This window comes from Lemur catta, chromosome 1 (genome assembly GCF_020740605.2).
Source record: "Lemur catta isolate mLemCat1 chromosome 1, mLemCat1.pri, whole genome shotgun sequence".
Taxonomy (NCBI): Eukaryota; Metazoa; Chordata; class Mammalia; order Primates; family Lemuridae; genus Lemur; species Lemur catta.
The window spans coordinates 274,517,503-274,539,528 of NC_059128.1; the positions used below are offsets into that span (position 1 = coordinate 274,517,503).

At 43.6% G+C, this 22,026-nt stretch overlaps 1 protein-coding gene and 1 non-coding gene across 3 annotated transcripts in view; both read right to left on the reverse strand.

Annotated features, from left to right (window-relative positions):
* Positions 1-15,674, reverse strand: part of URB1 (URB1 ribosome biogenesis homolog) — a 70,138-nt gene extending 54,464 nt beyond the window's left edge. For both annotated transcript variants that reach the window (XM_045540543.1, XM_045540542.1), the window contains exons 1-6: positions 15,417-15,674; positions 10,237-10,376; positions 9,364-9,515; positions 8,279-8,411; positions 3,636-3,732; positions 1,280-1,365 (exon numbers count right to left, since the gene is read on the reverse strand). In XM_045540543.1, coding sequence (XP_045396499.1) covers positions 1,280-1,365; positions 3,636-3,732; positions 8,279-8,411; positions 9,364-9,515; positions 10,237-10,376; positions 15,417-15,549 — 741 coding nt within the window. In that variant the 5' untranslated portion in view covers positions 15,550-15,674. The remainder of the gene's footprint in view (positions 1-1,279; positions 1,366-3,635; positions 3,733-8,278; positions 8,412-9,363; positions 9,516-10,236; positions 10,377-15,416) is intronic.
* LOC123630870 lies at positions 2,395-2,527 on the reverse strand. The gene has a single exon (XR_006732811.1). It is a non-coding gene; the product is annotated as a small nucleolar RNA SNORA42/SNORA80 family (small nucleolar RNA).
* Positions 15,675-22,026: the final 6,352 nt, after the last annotated feature.

The window sequence follows — 22,026 nt, forward strand, 5'->3', positions numbered from 1 at the left end:
AGCATGAGCTTTTCCCACATCAATAAAAATTCCTTTAGAACATCATTTTGGAGGGCTAAATATCATTCTATCCAGCGAGTGGACCATAATTTATTTAACCAGTCCCCTGGTGTTTACAATTAGGTTGTTTCCAAACTCTGCCTATTCTCCATACTGCCATGATTAGCATCCTTATACAAAGTCTTCACTGGAGCTCTGAATATGGGCTTGGCACAGATTCTTATAAATGGAATTGTGGCACAAAAGTACTCAGCTCTACCCAAAACTATCCTCCCCTCCTGAATCTCTGAGGATGAGGCCCAAGTGTATATATTTCAAATACATTCTCCAGGTAGTTCCCATGAAACCCTCCCCGCCCCAGTTTAGAACAACCGTATGGCAGGGTCCATGAACTATCTTCCAACGGGACTGTAACACTTCCTCCAGGAAAGAATCTGATTCAAAGCTACTTTGCTAGCATTGAATATTATTGCTTTCAAAAGTCAATGTTGTGTTGGTAGATGAAAAAACCTATATGTCACCATTTGCATTACTTTAAGTTTTCTCGACCTCAGCTCTATTGACAACTGTGGGGGGGACTGTCCTGTGCATTGCAGGATGTTGAGCAGCATCCCTGGCCTCTACCCACTGGATGCCAGCTGCACCCCCCCCCAGCTGTGTCAACCAATCAAAACCGTCTTCAGACACTGCCAAATGTCCCATGGAGAGTAAAATCACCCCCAGTGAAAAATCACTGTTTTAAATACTATGAAGGTAAAGCCTTTTCATGTTTATTAGCGATTTTTATCCGAGCTTTTGACAGCTTTTCAGATTGAAAGGGTCAGAGTTTTTCTAACTGATCATTTCAGGTGCTTCTGTATTAAGTGATCCTTTTAGCAAGTCTTTAAATTTATGTAAGATGCTTGCAAAAGGCAGAATACGGAACATGACACAAAATAATATTCTGCTAGATGTGTAAATTAAATATTATTTGTAATTTACAGCTCACAATTATTATACTGGGTTACTGTGAAATGCTGATCAACAACTTTTCTGCAATTCAATAGCACAGCAGCCTTGCCTGAACATCAGGGGCTGTTCCAGTTACTCTTTAAATTTCTAGTCCAGGATTTGCTCATCACCAAGAACAAGTTTTAGATTAAGAAACAGTTCTCCACTCAACCTCTAGAACAACCTACATGAGATGTTGTAGCTCTAGAGTCAGGCAAAGCACTAGAGAGCATTTCTTCATTCATAAGGAGAAAGTAGACAACAGAAACAATGATCACCAAGCACATACCTTTGTTTTCAGTGTGGACAACAAAATATTGATAGTAGAAATCCTATCTTCTTTTATGCCTGAGCTAAAAATGCAAGGAATAAATTCTGAAAGTAAAAGTTTCAAAGCATTAAATTCAAAAGTATTTGAAAATGAGAACAGAGGCGAGAACATTACTATGTAAATTGTACAACAAACAACTCTATTCACCCTTTTTTTTAAGTTTTGTCTTTTTAACTAAACAAATTCACAGTAGGAACAACCACCTTCTGTGACATAAGAAATCATGAGTACCTAAAGGTGAACCAATGGCAGGACATTTAAAGTGGTTCAGTAGTTCTTAGTTCCGTTTTACTTTCCTTTTCTCACATTAAGTAAAATTAACATAATACTGTTTGTAAGAGAATGTACAGTATAATAAACTTAATAAAATTTCTTGCTTAGACTTGCTCAGAGGTATGTTTAAAGTGATGGTCATCATTTTACTGGTTGGCGGTAGAATTTTGGGTGATTTTGTTTGTTTGCTTACTTTTGCTTTCTCTTCATACTTTTTGATCCCCAGGGAAACAGCCACCAGAGCTTGACAATGGGTCATCACTAATGCACTGATGACAGTGAACAGAAGCATCAAAGCAATTATAATTTTACTTGCTCCATATATGTGCTTATGGGCACACGTAATTTCTACAAAAGCCAATTCCTTATTTTTAAACAAAGAAAATTCAGAAAATGCCAGACAAAACAAAAGGATAAAACTAAAAATCAGTAATAACCCCATTACCCAGAGGTTAACACTCAATTAACTGTTAACCTTATGTACCCATACTGTCCTACTGAACTTTTAGCAATTGATTTTACACCTGATCACATATCACTAACAAACCGCCACTATCAGTAAAGTACATGTCTATGTCATCTTTAACAGCTGCATTCCACCTTGTGACTAGTTTGCTCAGCCAGTCCCTTCCTGGTGGATAGTTAGGAGGAGTCCAATTTTCAGGTACCATGGAAAAAATATTCCCTAACAAAACCTCTACTCACATCCTTAATTATTTCCTTAAGATAAACGAATAGACATATAATTGCTAGATCAAGCATCTTAAAAGGTTTTTTTTCTTTTTTTCCTTATCTTTTTCCACTGTGTGACCCATTTCAGTGCCAGCAGCCTACAGGTAGAGGCCAGGCAATGGTTCAGGGCCAGTTTGCTCTAGCATGGGGCACTATGAGAGACCCAGGGAGTACGGACCTCTCAGAAATCCAAACCCATGCATAAGCATCTTAAAAGTTTTTATGCACACAGCCAAACTTCCTAGCAGAAACATACTGCAGTACATTCCCGCCCTCTTCAACAGTGTAAATGGTTGGTACCCATTGTCTTTTTAAACAAAAGGCTAGATGGCTAAGATGACCCAGGGGAATTTTAAAGAAACTTCTAGCCCCAGCAGCAGCAAGACATCCTGAATCTAGTTCCCGGTAACAAGCAGGAAAAAAAAAAATTGTCTGCTGCATCATGTGAAGAGAATGCATCTCTGTTCCCACGTTGCCCTACCACAGCAGTGATGGAGCGCCCCACACTCCCGACCAAGCCAACACCTCCCTTAAACGGCCCCAGCAGTCACATTCTAGAGGGAGCTCAGGTCTCCCACTCAGGGGGAGGTGGGAGAAAGGCTGGAGACCCAACCACTCTAGACTACAGAAACCTGTTACTCCTCCTCCAACAGTTCCCAGAGTTCTGGCCAGGACATGGGACCACTCCTCATTTCCAGACTACACGATTCCGGGTAATATTACTGAGCAACTGCCATGTGCTAAGGTAGGTGCTGCCATTTACTGTCTCACTGAATCTCTTGATAAAACGTAGGCGGCCCTAACAGATTAAATGATGCCACGCCTCACTCTGGGGGGACAGCCACAGAAGGTGGTCAGGCTGGAATTTCCTGAAGGCCTCTGACTGATGTTCTGGCAACGTGGGGCAGACCCACGAAAGTAAGTAAACTTTATTTAAAATGCAATTCCTAAGGAAAGCCAGGTAGCCAGGGCTATGAATCTGTGCATGTTCTAGAGCCATGAAGCCTCCTTCGTTTGCCCGAGCTTGCCGCTCTGAGGTGTGCATTTATGCTTTGTTACAGCAGAACTGCAGATGGCGTAACAGGAACCCTGCTGTTCATTCTGACAGCACTATCACAACAGCACTGACAAAAGCTTCGCGCTCCCCCCTCCACACACACATACACACACACACATACACATCCTCATTCCAGTGGACATAGCAGCTGCAATGGCTGCAAACTTTTCTAACCAGGAAAAAACTGTTTGCAGCAGGTTTTTTAAAACAATCGCAAATGAGTTTTCCTAAGAAACAAAGGGGAACACTTACCCTTCACTTCTAACACTTGCACTATAGTGCTGTCATCACCAGCAATTAAAAAGGAGAGGGCAAACTGAATGTAGGCCAGCCGAACATCGTGCACTCCCTGGAAGACAGAGGAGACCACATGTCACATGCACATTCCACACAGAGCCAAAGGAAACAGGAACGCAAGGGGCATGCGTGCACTTCCATGCCCATGTCACCAGCCCCCAGGCATCAGGGATGCAAGTCTGAAACCAAGGCTCACTCTTTACAGCAAGCAAAGGGTTTTCTTTGCTCTTCCCCCTCAATCTTCTCTACTTTACCTTCTCTTTCAAGCCCTACTCTGGATACAAAAGTATGGATAAAAAATAGTTGTGTCCCCTTCCCCAACCGTAATACATAAATTTCTTCAGTTTATGGACCACTTTGGAGTAGAGCAAGATTCTAAGCCTGCCTATACCCATCGTCTCTTGCTTGTTGAAGAAAATAATCTACAGCAATTTTGAAAATCCAGAAATAATGGAAAGACTAGTGCTGCTTTTGATAAGACACCAATGTGGTCATGTCTGGTTTTTATTAGATACTATGAATAAGTTATTAGCTCATACCAGAAACCAAAGCATAGATGTTACAAACCCTGCGAAGCCTTCCCAGGGCTGTAGCCCGCACTGTCCCATGTGCATCAAGCGTGATCCAGGGCAGCGGGTACACTCAGTGAGGGCCCAAGGCCACAACAGCAGCCAACACTTCGGGGAAGCCATTAGGGCCACCTGATCAGTTTCCCCACCCAGTATGGTTACATCAAAGCTGTGTTTCATTATCTCTTGTTTTATATTTAAGGAACCCAAGGCTGTGGTCATGCAGGTCTCTCATCAGCTGTGCTAGAACTAGCGCAAATATTTACATTCTCTACTGCTTAAACCAGAAACTTCTCTCTGCTTCAGTTATTCCAAAGGTACCTTACTGCACTCCCAAGAAATATGTTAATATCACAACAAATTATTGCCCTGAATGCCTGGAAAGATTAAGGAGTATTCTTTGTCTTCCAGATAGGTCCAGCCCGCTTAGTAGTAGAAGCAGAGGTGTTGCCAGAAGTCATAGTGATGACAATGATGGTAGTGATGTTTATTGAGCACATACTATGTGCCAAGCACCATGCAAAATGCTACACATCTATTATCTCACTTACTCCTCATAACAACCTGAGGTAGAGATGCTTACAACACACCCATTTTACAGATGATAAAACTGAGGCTTTAAAAACTCACTCAAGGTCACACAGCTACTAAGTAAGTAAGTACCAGAGTTGGGGTAATAAATTGTACAAACATACTGCTTTACATTGGACTAGAGAAATTCTTCTGTTCAGAGTTCCTATGACATTTTCATTTCACTGTTTCTCAGGGTACAAGGACCATACTTGGCACCAGGTAGGTCTCTGTGCAAGTATCTAATTAATTCCATCTTGTTTTCTTGGGTATATGCTTCTTCTGCAGAAAAGGAAGGATGCTCTCTAACAACTGGATCATGGCCTTGCATACTCATATTTACTGAGTCTATCTCTGTTCATGTTACATAGCATTTCAGCAAGACCTTATTAGACCAATGTGGGTTTACTCCAAATACATTGAGAGCTTTAAACTATTCTCTCTATTCTGGGGGACCTATCTGGGTGCCTCCTCACAACAAGGAATTCAGGTATGATGATAACCAGTATTGGGAATGAGCTACATACACTTCCTTAGAGTGCCAGCAACACTCCAATGCCTTCAATGACCAACTCAATGTTTATAAAACACCCACTGTACTCAAGATGCCGTCATCTCAGGCTAAAGAGGATGCAAAGATGACTAAGATATTATCCCTGTCATCAGGAGGATTAAAATGACCACTGATCCCATGCCATCTAGATGCCTCATCGCTCAAATAAACATGTCACCTAATTCAAGCAGCTAATTTGTTATCTTGGTCTACATATGCCTTGTGTTTCAAACGAATGCTGGTAAAATGCTAAAACTTGCCTAGCAAAATTAAATTAGGTTTTATCCTTTGCCTGCTAGTAGAAAGGTTCCACTTTTTTTGTGGAGGGATTACTGCTAAAGTAACAGTACTGGGAGTCAGGGCCTTGGAATGCTCGTCCCAGTTTTTCTGCCATTCTGGATCTTTCTATCCTGCTAGTACAGAGCAGAATTGGACTAGATCCTCTCATGGGTCCTTCTATCAATGAACTGCTAAATGAAAAGGGATTTAGTTATCACCTTCTGGCTCTTACCTTGTATATCCCAGATAACCCCAAATTTCAGTTTCCTAACATTGTGGAGGAACTAGGTGAGACGCCTGCCCCAGGCTCACCACTGCCATGGCTCCTGCTCAGCTGCTCAGGCCTCTGCCCTCCCCCTCCAGCACACTCCATCAAAGACATCCCACTCCCACTGCACGAGGGCCACATGCCTGCTCCTCGTTCCTTCCCTGTGACCTCACAGGGTTATTATCCCAGGAAGAAAACGTCCTGAACTCTTCAGGGCTTGTTCTACAAAACACTGTCTAAAATAGACCAAAACATATTTGGTAAAACTGCTCTTTGGCACAGGATTTTAACAATGCTTTCTTTGGCTAGATGAATATATCCTCTTTCTTCATGAGGCTTTAATAATTCCCTTCAAAATGCTAAAATGCATTCATTTAAAAAAAAAATCACTGCCAGTATTTTCAACAACTAAATGGCATTGAAAAAAAAAAAAAAAGCAGAGGGTGGGGTGGGGCAGAAAAACTCAAAGAGTCAAAGAGATTTAAGAAACAAATCAACCAAATGCAACATGTGGACTTTGTCTGGCCTGAACCACAAAGTGCAAAAACATTTTTGAGATAGTCAGGAAAAATCCGAGACCAAACTAGGTAACAGATGATATTGTGAAATTATTAATGGTGTTAGGTGCGATCATGGTACTGTGATTTTTTTATCTTCAAAAGGTCTTTTTCTGCTAGAGTACCTGCTAAAATATTTATGCTGAATCGTGATTCACATCTGGGACTTGCCATAATAGACTCCCCCAAACAAACTGAGAAGATGGGGGAGACAGAGGCTGCTGCTGGATGGCAGGTACGTGGGGGGGGGCCTCATGTTGCACTCTTTATTTTTGAATGTCCCTGACATTTCCTATATTAAAAAAATACTTAATGTCAAGACTCCATTTCCTATAACATATAAAGTATTTAAGATACTTGATACAGAAGATTATACAAAAGAAAGTAAAAACACTTTCAATTTGACAATAACTCCCATCTTGCAGATCCTAGAGAAGTAAAATAACCTGCACTGATACCGGAGATAAGAGAGCTTGTGTGCAGGGCCAGGGTTCAGGAAGGGAAGCCTTAGGTGGGCTTTCCTATGGTGTCTGGGCTTGGTGGGTGGCCTGGGTACTTAAGCCTTTCTCACTCAGAAGGCTGGGAGGGCTGAAGACAGGGATGGGAAGGGGGAGGGTATTTGATGCAATTACTGCCAGGCTTACTGCCAGGTAAGACCAAAGAGCCATGGTATTTGCCCTAGTGTGCAAATAGCACACACATTCTTTTTATGAGAAATGCACTTAAATGTCAGCAGCCATTATTCACTGAATGGAATCTGTTGACATCTTAATAACACATAGTATCTAAGAGACACTAAGACCTGGAATTTTCTTCTTTGGAGAATACCTTATTTGTAATTCCAGCAAAACCGTCAACACCAGGCCAATCTCACAGAGCCATTAACAGTTACTAGGTGTTATTATTAATTCTTCAGTCTATTTTCTGGCAATGTAGAAACTCTTAATTCCCAAGAATACTGAGAGAACAAGGCAGCATATGGTCCCAGAGAAGTGAATCATTCTAATGTGGGCTGGTAACCGTCCACCTGTTCTTTATGGTCACGAGAGGGGGTGAGATGCTGGCCGGGGCTGTTAATAGCGCCAAGTGCCAGCAGGGAAGCCGATCTGGCAAGCAGGAAGAGGCCTTTGACAACCTGTAGCTGGCACACAGGATGGGAGCATGCCCTCTCTCAAGCTGATGAGTCCTCAAACTGTGCTTTCTCCCCAAGAACCTTTCCAAACCCAAGTGAAACTTCCAGAACCATCATAGAATCTTTCTTTCACATCTCTCCTGAAAACCACCTATCCACATTCCCACTCCCTTTGGCACAATCCAGCCCTTACCCATTACAAGATTATAATTGGGAGGCACGAGTCGCTTATTAAACAATGAGCCATAAAAGTCCTCTTTGAGGATGTCACTGGCTTAGAGTTCCAAGGGTTTTTTTCCAAAGTGGACAGAACGGGAACAGAGGGCTGGGACCCACTATAAGCTTCATGGCCAGGAGGCACATGGAGGTTACTTTGCATACTTAGCAGAAAAGATGCTCACAAACTAAGTCACCCTCACAGCCAGGAAGGCACCATGTCACTGACCACCCCCACACACACACACCAGAAACTTCCTCAGATGTCCCCATTGTTCAAGCTCTGCCGGGCGGCTGGCCCCATCGCCAGGCAGGATTGAGGCCTGCCCTCCTCACAGACAGATGCTGTGGCTGCCACAGCATACCCCTCTCCACAGACACCTCTCACTTTGTCTGTGTGGGAACCGAGGGCAGAGAGACACATGGGAGGCATGAGACACTCAGGCTTCCTCACCTTTGAATCCCTCTTGGTCACCAGGGCGTACAAGGTCTTTTTATTCAAATCAAAATGGCTGCAGACATCCCTGGCAGCTTCGGGACCCTGAGTCACCATGGCGGCCATCAGGTTCAGGCAGGCTCGTGCCAACCTGCACAGGGACAGGGACAATGAGGAGATCAGACAGTCAAGGACAGCAGAAGCACACAGCCACTTCACCACAAAGCCAACTGCATGTGTGGTTGTATAATTTGCTACCCCCAAACCAGAAAAAGGAAGATGACATGTTAAAAAAAAAAAAAAGCATAACAAAAACTTAAAAAAAAAAAAAAACTAAAAATTAATACCGAGTAGGATCAAGATCCAAAGATGGAAATTTCTCTAGAGTAAACCATCATGTGACTGAGGCCACACCTCAGTCCCTGGGATGTGGGACACAGAGTAAGACTTCTTCACAGAGGCGTCTCCAAGAGAGCCCTTGGCTGCATTGCTGTTCTGCAGTTACCCAGAATCTGTGGTTTTCTGAGCATCTGCTACATACAAGACCCTGTTCCAGGTGCTGGGAAAGCGGCATTTTATAACACAGGCAAGACCCCTGCCTGCACGCACCTTGCATTCTAGTGGAGGGAGACGGCAGACATTTATAGAATATCGTGTGAACAATACAGTTGTACCAATAGTTATTTGTCTCTACGGAGAAAATTAAAGCTGGCTCAAGGGACAGAAAAGGACAATGGGAATGCTACTGGACACAGGATGGCCAAGGGAAGCCCTGCTGGGTGACACTTCTGCAAAGGCCTGAGGACCGAGAGACAGCCAGGACTCTCTGGGCTGTCTCTGCCATCAAGGTAGAAGGAACCAGCAATGGAAAGGCATGTCTGGGGCGTCCCCAGGACAGAGAGAGAAGGACAACAGGTAGGAGGGGACTCAGGGATAGCAGGGGCTGGTCCACAGAGGAAGAAACAGAGACATAGTCATGACAGCCTTGGAAACAGCTCAGCGCTCCTCTGCAAGCAGAGGCAGAGATCACACTCACTAGGGGACAGCCAAGCAGACCAAACCCAGAGGCTCAGTCCTTTGCCGCACGGAGGCAGACAACTCACCTGTACCCCGAGGCATACAGGGCCTCGCAGATGAGCTTCATGTGGTTGTTCATCAGCTTTTTCACAATGTTGGTTCCCACAACATGAAAATGTGAAAGATCACTTGCTGTCCTCAACAATATGGCCTCGAAAACTTGAAATATTAACAGCATCTGCAAAGCCAGAATTGAACTGCTTAGACATCATCTCATCTCCTTCCCTCCTATATACATGCTCCTCCTCACTTAGCCATAGTTACTCACAGGCTTCAAACCTTCAACGTGCAACATTAAGTCTACCCAGATCCTGAGCCAAAGGTGACAAAGGCAGGGGGTGACAGCTTGGCAGGCTGACCTGCCAGGACCAGGCTCTGGACTTAGCCTTGCTCCCACAGTCTAGCGAGGCAGAGAACAGCTTACTCACAATTACACAAAATGAAACGAAAGGAGAAATTTCTCTTAAGGACTGGACCTTGCTGCTTTAGGGATACGCAGGTCTACAGCCTTATACCAAGAACCCTAAGATTTCAACAGGTTCATAAATACCCCAAATTTTAACCCCAAAAGACAACAATTAATTCAGTATGTGTTCTGAGTCTGTGACACAAAGTTTTTACCTGTGTTTTTGTTTAAACAAACCATATGGAAACAAAGCGTATTTTGATTAAGAATCTATCATCCTTCCTTATGAATAATAAGAAGTTACCAGTTTCCACTAAAACACTTTCAAAGGTCATGGAGGCAAAAATGAATATATTCCTATAACACAGTGACAAAGTAAAATTTTCTGTAAAAAGTTGATAATGTCTTAGAAATTTGTATCACATTTCTCTTCATCAAGCTTAACACAAGAGTAGCATTAATCTCTTCCCCAAGCCAGTAAGGAAAAACATACTTCACTTTCAGGTCGCTTCTCTCCACTCAGGAGCTGGAAAATTTCAGCACACTCAACAGAAATCTTTATATAACCTTCCACAACATCGTACATGTCTTCTCGTGGTAGCTTCTTGGCAGCAGAAACAAATGCTTCCAAGGCTAAAATAAGAATTATGTTCAAGCGTCAACAAGGTCACTCTCCTTAGAAATAATCACAACCTGCTTTCTGTTCTGTGACCCTCCCCAACCTAAATACACAGCACAGAAGCTACTATGAATGCTATAGACTGAACTGTTTCCCCCAAAATTCATATAGTCATAAGAGGCCCTAATCCAATATGACTGGTGTCCTTACAAGGAGAGGAAGAGAGAGTAGCAAGCTCTCGCTCTGCATGTAGACATGGCAAAAGGCAGTTTGTCTGCAAGCCAGGAAGAGTGCCCTCACCAGGGTCCAACTACACTGGCACCTTCATCTTGGACTTGTGGCCTCCAGAACTAAAAGAAAGTAAATTCCTATTGTTTAAGCAACGCAGTATATGGTATTTTGTTATGGCAGACCTTGTAGACTAATCCATACGGACATTATAAAAACACTCACAAATGATGAAGGCAGTGCAGGAATAAAACAAACTAAAAGTACTCACCTGGATCCCTCCTTAGCTTTCACTCCCTATCCACTGAATGGATATAACAATAAAAATGATAACATGGTAATGAAATATTACTAAGAGCCCCTCTTAGCTTTCATTCCCTCATCCACTGAATGGATATAACAATAAAAATGATAATACAGTAATGAAACATTTCCCATTTTACAGATGGGAAAACTGAGGCCCTTGTCCAAGGTACACAGCTAGTAAATGGCAGAGCCAGGACTCAAACCCAGGCAGTCTGGCCCATGTTCTCCCTTCTAAAGTTGGACAATTCCTGCACACGCCACGGAACTGACACCTGCTGCTGTCAGTGAGATGGGTACGCAATGTCCACGCGGCACTGGGCCCACATCAGCACACCAGGAACTTCAGCTGACAGTCGTGCTCTTCAGAAGTCCAAAGGGGTAGACCCTACAGGTTCATATCCGCACAGGCCACCCCAGAAGTTCCCTCCTCAAAAATCTGCCCTGCCAACAGCTTGAGGATTCCATTACATTTCCTCCCATTAACATACCCCCCCAGCTAATATCTGAACCCCCACAGCCCCCACCCCACCAATGGGGAGCCGCCTGGGTGCCCGCTGCCCACGGAACTCTCCCTTTAGAATCTGAGCTCCAGAAAACTGCTCTCTCTCTGTTTCAACACTTTGCCTCTCTTTGGTTCACACTTCTCAAACCACAGGCTAAAGGTGGCACATCTTATTAGGGCCTTCATCTTTTCTAAGGGAGGGGGAGGACCTAATCTTATTAGAAAAAAAGGGAAGAGACCAAATATTTCCATTAAAAACACTCTTAGTCATTATCAATGAGTAAAATGCAAAATACCAACAGCTTTTACAAAATTCAGTACACAGTCTTCATATAAACACCAAGGTAGGGTGCTCTGCTTTTGAAAGCACCCCAGTATCCCCAAGGGACTCTTCCTCTGCCTCCTCTGGGGCCACAAGTAATGGGTTCCTTCTTTCCCCACTAGCTACCATCCCGGAGTCAGTCGGCAGCTCTAAAGGCCAAATGCTTCCTTCAACCTCTCTCCAGAGGTTACAGTTTTGAGATCCTTTTGTGTTCAGATCAATCTCTATGTCCCCTTGAGGCATGAGGCCCAGAATAGGACTTGGTACTGGGTACTGCAGGTGAGGCCACCAGCTGGGCAAAGCAGACCAACAACACATCTTTCTTTCTAGACAGCAACTATGTGTGTCTCCGTTCAGCACCCAATGCGCACACAGTGCTAATAAGCAACATCCACCCTGGGACTCATGACCTGGATCTTACGCTAAGAACACACCAGGTAAGAAAGTAAACTGGAGCCAGACGCTTGGGCATGCACACCAGCTTGTCCATTTACTAGCTGCGTGGTGTTAAGTGAGCCACTAAGTTCTTACCTCTGGGTACCTCTAGTAAAGTGAGAACAGGACCTACATGACAGGGTTTGTATGAAGTCTAAAAAGGCTAATTTACATGTAAAGCATCTAGCATCACTTAGGGCCAGGTAAACCCTCATAAAATCAAAAGCTCCCAGTGGTCTGCAGCAGCAGCCTTGGACATCTGGTCACATTCAGCCTCTGCCAGCCTCACGTGTTTTCAGATCCCGTTTTATGCTGCAACATTTTCTGCAGCGACCACCCTCATTCCTTCAACAGCTACCAAGCGCCTTTGCTGGGTGGGCAGGCACTTTCTGGGCACTGGGGCCAGACTCCATCACTGCCTGTCTACAGGGTAGTCTAGTGATGATTATGAATAAGCGCTATGCGTGTTCCGGCAGAGGTGGCCATGGGTCACAGGGGTGCAAGCCTCACAGGCACCCCAGAGCCACTCACAGTACCTACTGTCTCCCTCAAAAACACACAGAATGCAAGTGACAGCAAAGCCTATTCATGTAGGAAGAGCAGTGCTAATAATACTTATTCTTTTTTAAAGGAATCATTTGCTAAACTCTAGCACATAACTCCCAGCAGTCCAAGGTGTTAGAGGGTGGGAACTGCTTGTCTATCGCATTTGCCATCTCTCTTGTGTGTTCATCCTTCCATTTGCCATTTACTGAGCACGTACCATGTATACCAGGCAATAGCCGTGCCTGCAACATGCTGGTTAACAAACTGAAAATGGCCCCTACCCACATGGCACTCACACTCTAATATTAGAGGCCAATGTACATTTCATAAATATTTATTAAGCACCCACCACAATCACTTAAATCGACACATATTACGAACTGTAGTAGTGCCTTACAGCAAAAGTTATGGGTGCAATGAGAAGCTAAAACTTGGAACGTGATTTAGTTAGAAGGTTGGGAAGGTATTCTTTGAGGGAATAATGCCAAACATGAGAATGGTGAGAATGGCAGGGGCGGGCAGGTGGGGAGGTGAGACAGTGGATTGGGGAGGTTAAGGGAGCAGGTGGAGAGGGCAGCCTGAGATGAAGACAAGTAAGCAGGATGAAGAGATGGTAATGACTTTGGATTTCATCCTAAGCGCAGCAGGACACCATGGAACAGTGTTGTGATAGGAGTGACATGATCAGATTTGACAATTTAAAAGATCATCTGCCTGCTGCATGTAGCATGGGCTGTAGAGAAGCAAGAGTAGAAAAGAGGCCAACTCTAGGTAACTCCTGCTACGACTGATGCCTGGACTAGAATGACAACAAAGATGAGAGGGGAGCAGAGAAGCTCCAGAAATACTCAGAAGGAGAATTGCCAAGGGCAGGGGATGGACTGAAGCAGAGGGAAGTTTCTGGCAGGAACATCCAGGTGACTGGAATTATCACACACTCCAGCGGGGAACTCAGAAGCAATGTGCAGGTAGGGAGATCCAGAATTTAACCTCTGGTATACTCATATTTACAATACGGCCTTTTCTCTGTCACCAGAGAAGTCATGGGCAAAAACTTTCAAAGGCACTGGCTTGGAGCAGAACCTTCTTGATCTGGGAACCTCCCTGAAGCTGACATGGATCCACTCCTGAGCAGCCACTGAGTCTCTACCAGTCTAACCCTGCAGCTCTCGTTCCTCTGCTACATGAAGGCAGCATAATCAGAAACCTTCCCTCATGCCTTGAAAACAAAATCCCCTAAACATTCATCAATTCCACTTCCCTGATCTTCCAGTGATCCTATCACATGAAGTTATAAGAACATACCAAAAGGGAGAGAATCCAAGACAGAGACCAGATTCAAACACAAATCCAACACAGCCTCACACAACGGAGTCACTTTCAACCACTGACTTCAGCTTTGCCCCATCTTTCAACTACTTCACCTACATCCATCACCTGTCAACCCAGGTTTCCTTCTGACACCTGTTCAAATGATGTAGCACCTGAATGCTGTGATGCTATCTGTGCAAGACCATGAAATATGGATACTACATCTTTTCAATAATTAAACACTGTCTCTCGTCTGCCAGGAAGGTTCTTGTCCCTGTCCCACCCTTGTGAAAAGCCACTTCCTCAGGGGAGCCTTCTTTGATCTCTCAGGTTAGATCCAAGGCCTATTAGGCACCCTCAGACACCATGTACCACTCCTTTGTAGGACTTTTATTTGAAACTGTATGCATGTGACTTTATTGATTGATATCTGCCTTCCCCACTTGACTGTCTATAACCCCACAATGGCAAGGCCAGTGTCAGATTCTTCTTCACCATTTTATCTGTATCCTAGCAAATAATAGCCCCTAGTACCTATTGAATGAATACTGAAATGTATAAATTCTGTGGTAAAGTAGGTATCATCTTCCTAACACTGACTAGCAGGTGCAAGTATCAAAAGTTTAAAAACAAAATCTGTAGAAAAATTGGAAACTGAAGATATTCTGGCCATTAATTTATTCCCTGTAACCTGGGAGAAACACTTTCACTGTTTTATTTTAGCACAATGTTTCCACACGGCAACATGTTCAACTGTGTTTTTCCCAAATTGTGTTACCTTCCAAAGGATTGCAAGTAATTGTGAAGGGGGGTCACGCTTTATAAAAAGCGAAATTCAATTACAGAATCTGCTTTATCTCAGTCACTGGTCCCATCTTGGTCAACTGACAAGTAGTTGTAGTGGCTTCTGGTAGCTTGTTACATGTTATTAAAAATGGTGCTGACAGCCCAAAGAGTAGCAGACTGTCTCACTGAACTGCCCTGAGCTGACTCAATAAACATTTGTTGTGTGAATGAGTGAGACGCTACATTTACTTGCCTGACACCTGCAATAAGGAGGTTTTAGAGCTTGCTGAGGGATGCTGCCCGCACAAGGGAAATGTGGAACCCCACGAAACTGTCGCAACCAAGGATGTTGGGGCCCTGTTGCTGTCGCTGACAGCTCAGGGCAAGGAAGTGCAGCACGCAGTCCTGCAGCTGCCCTGGAAGGCCCGGGGCCCTGGACGCTAGGCACCAAGGCCCCACTTTTCTGCAAAACTGCAGGCTTGGCACTGACCCTAGGTGACCCAAAAGCTGCAAAAAAGAGAGGTTGTGCAGGCACACAGGAGGCCCCGCCCAGACCCAGGCCGGGAGGCCACCTCGCAAGCACGCGATCCCTGCCTTGGCCCGCCGCCCCGCACTCACCTGGCCCAGTGCCCTGCGGGTCCCTCAGCTGAGCCTTGAACCGCACGCCCGTGAGCTCTTCCTTGCGGGCCCGCTTGGCTGCGCCCGCGGAGGAAGCCTGCCCGCCCCGGGCCTTCCTCTTGGGGACCCCCATGGCCGAGAGGGCTGGGGCGCGACGGAAATCACACACCCGCGAGGACCTGGCAAAAAGAGGCACACACACAGCCGACAAGCACCTCGGGTTCACGTGCGGGGCAGGAAAGAGCGTGGACTTGCGGAAGAGGCGGGGCCTCGGGAGCCGAGGCCGGCGGAAGGGGCGGGCTCAACGGGGGGAGGACGGGACGGGCGGAAGAGGCGGGGCCTAAGAGAGGGGTGGGACGGCGGGAAGCGGGAATAGGTGGTTATGCCGCGCGTCTGCGGTCCCGGTTGGCTCTCTAACGTTTAGGGTTAGCGGACGCTCCACGACACTCCAGCCCGAATTCCGCGGCTTGGGGCCCGGCGGGGCGCGCCTCCTGCCCCTGGCTGCGCCCTCGGGGGCGCTTGGCAAGAAAAACTCCCAGACCCTTCACCACCGCCCGGCCGGACCGCGACGCGTCGAAGCAGCGCAATGAGTTCTTGACCTGAGAGCGCCCTAACGGTGTCGCTTGAAGAACTTGATTCACACCCAACAGGATTGGATACTTTGCCAATCCTGGGCCCAGCGGATCGGCGGGAAGGGTGGATTCCCCCTGGCTAAATGTCAGGCAGGCTTATTGCCGGAAGGTCCTCCCTCCAGCACCTGTGCCGAGGGCCGTGTGGGTGCCCCAACCCGGACCCTTAGCTTATGTCACAACCCGATTCAGACCGGCTTGTCTCCTGGGATGTCGTCCCAGACTGTCCACCCAGGCTTCTCCTAACTGATGGATGAGAGCGCTTGCACTCTGTGCCCTGCAGGGTGGGAGGAGAGGGTCAAACGACGTCTGTGAAAACCCTTCCTGGACAGCGTAGGGCCTCCACATCTAAGTTCCCGTCATTAAAATGGAGACAGCAAAGCCAGCCCTACCCAATCCTTGGGGCTGTTATGAACAGCAAATGATGGAATGTATGAAAAACTGCTTCGACCGGGAAAAAAATACAGCGTGGTTTTGTAAGATGTTATTAATGGACTTGTGAGTTGCATTAAATGATTTGAAATAAAATGGAGATAAAAATGAATACAAGCTGGTTCATTTTTTTAATACAGCTTCAATCAATACTTGAGTATGTGTTCAAATAAATCATGAACCAGCTCATTAGATGACTGATTTGGTGATTCCTGGAATTCTCCACGTTATTATCTAGTGTGATGAAATACTGTCAGGTTTTCTGTAAGCAGATGTATTTTGAGCATCTGAGGACTTCGGTCTTTTGTGGCCTGTTAGGGTCTCAGAGTTTCTAGCAGGAAAAGCACATTGTGTTCACCCTGAGTCTCTGGCCTGGTGAGAGGATTGTGCCTGTGGAAATGCCTTTGATGTAGAGAGTTCACACAGGAGTTGCCCCAGCAGATTTGAGCTGATGTGGAAATATTAAGAGAAGCGGATATGCTCAAGATTCAGGCTGTAAAGGGCAATGCTCTTATTAGTAAAGACAGACTTAATTTTGACTAATTGTCCACATTGGTCCTCTTTGGTTAACTGCCAACCACCAACTTTGTTTTCTGCTGTGGTGGGCCCAACCAAAGAGGCAGAAGAGAGAGTTAGGAAAGAGTCAAAAGCCCTGAGTTCAGTTTCTGTTTGTGTGGCTTTGGGCAAATTACCATCTCCCTGGACTGGTTTGCTTTACAAAGGATTAGAGAGGTTGAAGAACTAGCCAAGATTACCCAGCTAATAATTAGTAGAATCAGGACTCATCCAGTGTATTCTAGCCCCAAATTAAAGCAACAGAAGTTGGCATTGCCCATCCCAGCCTTAGCCAGAGGCATAACTGATGGCAAGTGTGGCTCAAAGTGCAAATGGATGCTACAGGCTAACTTAACCCAATGCCATGAATCGCTGATGCCAGGTCACTAGCCCCTAATTCAGATACCAGTCTCACCAACCAACCTCTGGATAGTGACTAGGCTTTCCATATCAAAAGTCTCCATTATTCGCCTCCAGGAGCATTCCGGTCTGTTGAAAACTGAGCTCCACTGTTCCTAGGACAGTCTAAGCTGAAATCCACCTCAGGGCTTTTGCACTTGGTCCTTGAAAATCTTTGCCCTGAACTCGAGTGGCTCAGACTCTCACTTCATGTGAGCTCTTCCCATCCATCCCTCACTCTCTGTCTTCTTACCTTCCTCTATTTTCCCTTATTGCTCTTATCACCTACTGGTGATGTTAGATATTCATTTGTTTGTTAAACTCCTCTACTAAAATGCATGCTAGATAATGGCACAAAACAAAGTCCAGTGCTACATTTGGATTACCTAGAACATGATCATAGGGCATATCATAGGGCTCAATAAATGTTGAATAAATAAATGCCTATATATATGAATATGGTTAAATACATAGATCCTGGTCTTGAGCTTGGTTAATGTTGGTCTATCCTAAAAGATAGGTTCACTCTTAGAATGCTGTCAAAAGTCCTCACGATGCAGGTTTCTGAGCATACAAACTTGAGAACTGGCCTCTGGACTATGGTGAATTAGCCACGGAAAGCATCCAGCCTCTAAAAGCCAACCAGTTCATCACCAGTGGCCACGTTTCTTATTCACACCTGTTAAATGTACATGTTTGTTTATTACCCATTTTAATCTTGCAAGGTTAAATTCAAGTTCTGGAAAGGGGTAAAAAGAAGCTTAATCAGAACTCACATCAAATTCGTATTAAAGCATGTTTATCATAGACGTTCAGAATGTGAGAAGTATACATTATTGTACAGAAAAAGAAGTTATTTGATGGTTTAGTTTGTGTTATTTCATCTAGATAAAAGCTCATTAATGCAATCACATTCCAAAGTGGAGAGGTATGGAATTCTTTTCTCTCTTTTCATACAAGTTTTAATCCCTATATCAATGAGTATTCTAGCGTGTCATTTACTGAGATCAAGACAGTTCCATTATTTGCTTGCTTAGCAGGAAGAATAAAGCATTATTTCAAAGACAGTCACTGTGAACCCCAGTGAAGGACATAGTTTCCATGCAAAGAGAAATCTCTGACTTCTCCTCAGTTCAAGCCAACAAAACACCAATATCCACCAATATCTTCTCTGTACACTGCATTTTACAATCAGCCACAGCAAACTCAAAAAGTGTAACACAGAATACCTACCCCCAAGGGACTTGGAGTATCATTGGGAATATGACACACCTGATAAATTCCATGGCAACAAAGAATTTAACCAAGACTCCAAGATGATATGAGATGTTACAAGTCCAAGTGATAATTAAATGAATTATTTGGGTGATAAGAGCATTGTGTTAGTATAATCCAGTTACATTGCTGTGGGCTTCTTACTGAAATAATAGTAAAGTGGATGAAGAAAAACAGAAACATGAGCTTGTCTTTTGTTTTTTCCCTTCTCTGAGGCAAAATCGAAGAAGTAGAAAATATTCCCCTCTTGTCCAATATGAAATAAAATAGTCATAAATGTGAAGCCAATCTCCATAAGAATCATGACACAGATGAAATGTGTCATCTTAAATCTCCCCAAATCCACTCTCTGCTCACTCACCTCCCCACACACATACGTAGCGCTTTCTCATTGCCCCCATCTTCCCAAAGCCCCAATTGCTGTAACCTTCCCAGAATGAATCTCCCTGGAAAATGCCTGCCCTAGAATTATTCCTTTTCCACCTCCCTCCCTATGCTAACCTCCCCTTCTTTCCCCTTTTCCTCCATAACCTGTTCCTTACAAAAGTGCTTTTCTTATGTAGCCATAAGAAAATGAAGAAATTTGACACATTTACCATAAGGTGTTGAAGCACAGCAATTTTCAGCCTACTCATGAACATTTTTACACTTTAAAAGAGGACATTTGGGGATCACAACTCCCAAAATGAATTTCTAATCACTGTGGCACTGAATGTGGGAGTGAGCAGGCAGGTCATTGGTCAAGGGAGAAGAGGAACTTCTGAACTTTGTGCATAAATCTGCCTGTGAATCCCAGCCATAATTCCATATATTAGTTTATAATTTGGGGACATGACTCAATTTTTAAAAATATACTTTCAAATCCATTCTGAGAAGTACATGTGTTTTGCTGATGACCAGAGTCTCAGAGTGGATGACTCAAAAATGCTACATTGCTGAGTTGATGATCCTGCTCTTTAAACAGAAAAGTGTCCAGGCTGAGCTCAGTGGCTCACACCTGTAATCCTAGCACTCTGGGAGGCCGAGATGGGAGGATCTCTTGAGGCCTGGAGTTCGAGACCAGGCTGAGCAAGAGCAAGACCCCAACTCTACAAAAAATAGAAAAAATTATCTGGGCATGGTGGCGCATGCCGATAGTCCCAGCTATTGAAGCTAAGGCAGGAGGATCACTTAAGCCCAGAGTTTGAGGTGGCAGTGGGCTATGATCACACCACTGCACTCTAGCAGGGACGACAGAATGAGACTCTGTCTCAACAAAAAAAAAAAAGAAAGGAAGAAAGAAAAAAGAAAAGTGTACCAAAATTCATGCCCAATTTAGAGATTAAAATATCAAATGATAAATTTCAAAGCTATTGTGAAGAATGATCTAACATCTTAATCATTAGACAGAATATAAGAAAATGAGGAAAATTTGTATAAAAATGTACGTGAATTAGTAGATAATAGGACAACTTTATGCCCACAAACACAAAGACAAGTTCTTTTTAAGTCAGTAAGGAACAGTCATAAAAATTGACCATACTCTAGGCCATAAAAGAGGCTCCAATCAATTCCAAAAAATCAACATCATACAGACCATGTTCTCTTATTATAAAGCAATAATAGACTTTGGTCATAAACAGATAGGGTTTCTTTTTAAATCCCATAGATCTAGGGGGGGAAGTTTTCTACTAAATAATCCTTGGAAAGCATAAGAGAACTTATGAAGACTTGGAATGCAACAAAATGAACACTTTATGTAGCAAAACCTGTGGGACACAGTGCTTACAGGAAAATTTATTGCTTTGAATACATTTACCAGAAAGCAAGAAATATTGAAAACAAATGAGCTAATAATAAATGTTCAAATCAAGAAATTGGAAAAAATACAGTGGAAACAGCCCCCCAAAATCATAAGGATTAAGAAACAAAGAACAGAAATCAATTACAAAAAGAATGAAAAAATCACTAGAGAATATTCACAAATCAAAAGCTGGTTATTTCTGTTTTTCAGATTAAACATTCTGACTGAGGACCATAGAAAAGACAGAGATGCCCACTACGCCGCTATTACCAGAGGTCTTAGCTAGTGACAGAAAGCAAGACAAAGAAATAAGAGATAAGTCTGTCATCTATTAATACTTAGAAAATTCAACAGAAATACAAACTAAATAAAAGTTTAACAAGGTTGTCAGATATAAGATCAAGTTACCAAAATCAGTAGGATTACCTCTACTTTAGCAATAGCTATTTAAAAATATAATAGAAAACAAAACGCCATTTTTTAAAGGAAAAAACCCCACAAATTATCTCAGAATTAAACTAAAAAAGACTGCACAACACCCTTAAGGAGAAAATTGAAAAAGAAGATCCGACTAAATGAAAAGTCATACATGTTCATGGAAGAATGTCTTCCCATTGCAAAATTGTTAATGCTTCCTAAATTGAGCTGTAAAATCATTGCCACGCCAATAAAAATTAAGAAACTCCAAAAAATCATGATACATTTATATGGAAAAATAAAGGTCCATGAATGGCTCAGTCAGCCTGACAAGACTAAAGGGGGTCTTGTCTTATGCATGAAGACACACCTCAAAGTTACAATAATCGAATTAGAATGGCAGTGATGAAAGAATAGATAAATAGCCCAGTGGGATGGAACTCAGACCCCCAAACAGACCTGTGTCATGGAGGTATGGGTTTACAAGTCTGAAACTGCTTTTCATGTAACCTGAGGTTGAAAAATAAGTAAACAGATGAGGGAAGGTAAGAGCCATCTCACTATTGGAGAGGGAAGTTACATCTAAGCAAGAGGGTAAGACTAGAATGAACCGTGTGGTACTGGATTAGAGTTAGAACCATCAGTATGATCTCATGTTTAGCTTAATATGGATAGAGATGGACAGATACAGAAATAAGTGTAGGTATGTATTCTACCTGGGTTTGTACACATGCGTGTATTTCTTAGCTATGTTCACGGACAGGATCTAGAAGCAGTGACATGCCAGTAGCAGTTAGCATGCCCAGTGTCCAGATCTTGGTTTCTAATACGATTATTGAAAGAATCAGGCTCCTTGGAGAAATGGCTGATTCTGGGGCTGAGACAAGGAACACATAATATGAGTTTGGAGCATCTTATAGTACCAGAAAGTAAGAAAAACTTCAAAAACAAAAGAATGAAGGTATGGCAAAGGGACACAGGAACCAACTCGAAAGAACTCCCAATGGAACAATCTGAGTGACAAAATAACCAACATAGTATTGGATTATAAACTGAGGTATAAAATAAATATACATAAGTCTATACTGATATAAAAATGATTGCATAAATAAATAGAGGA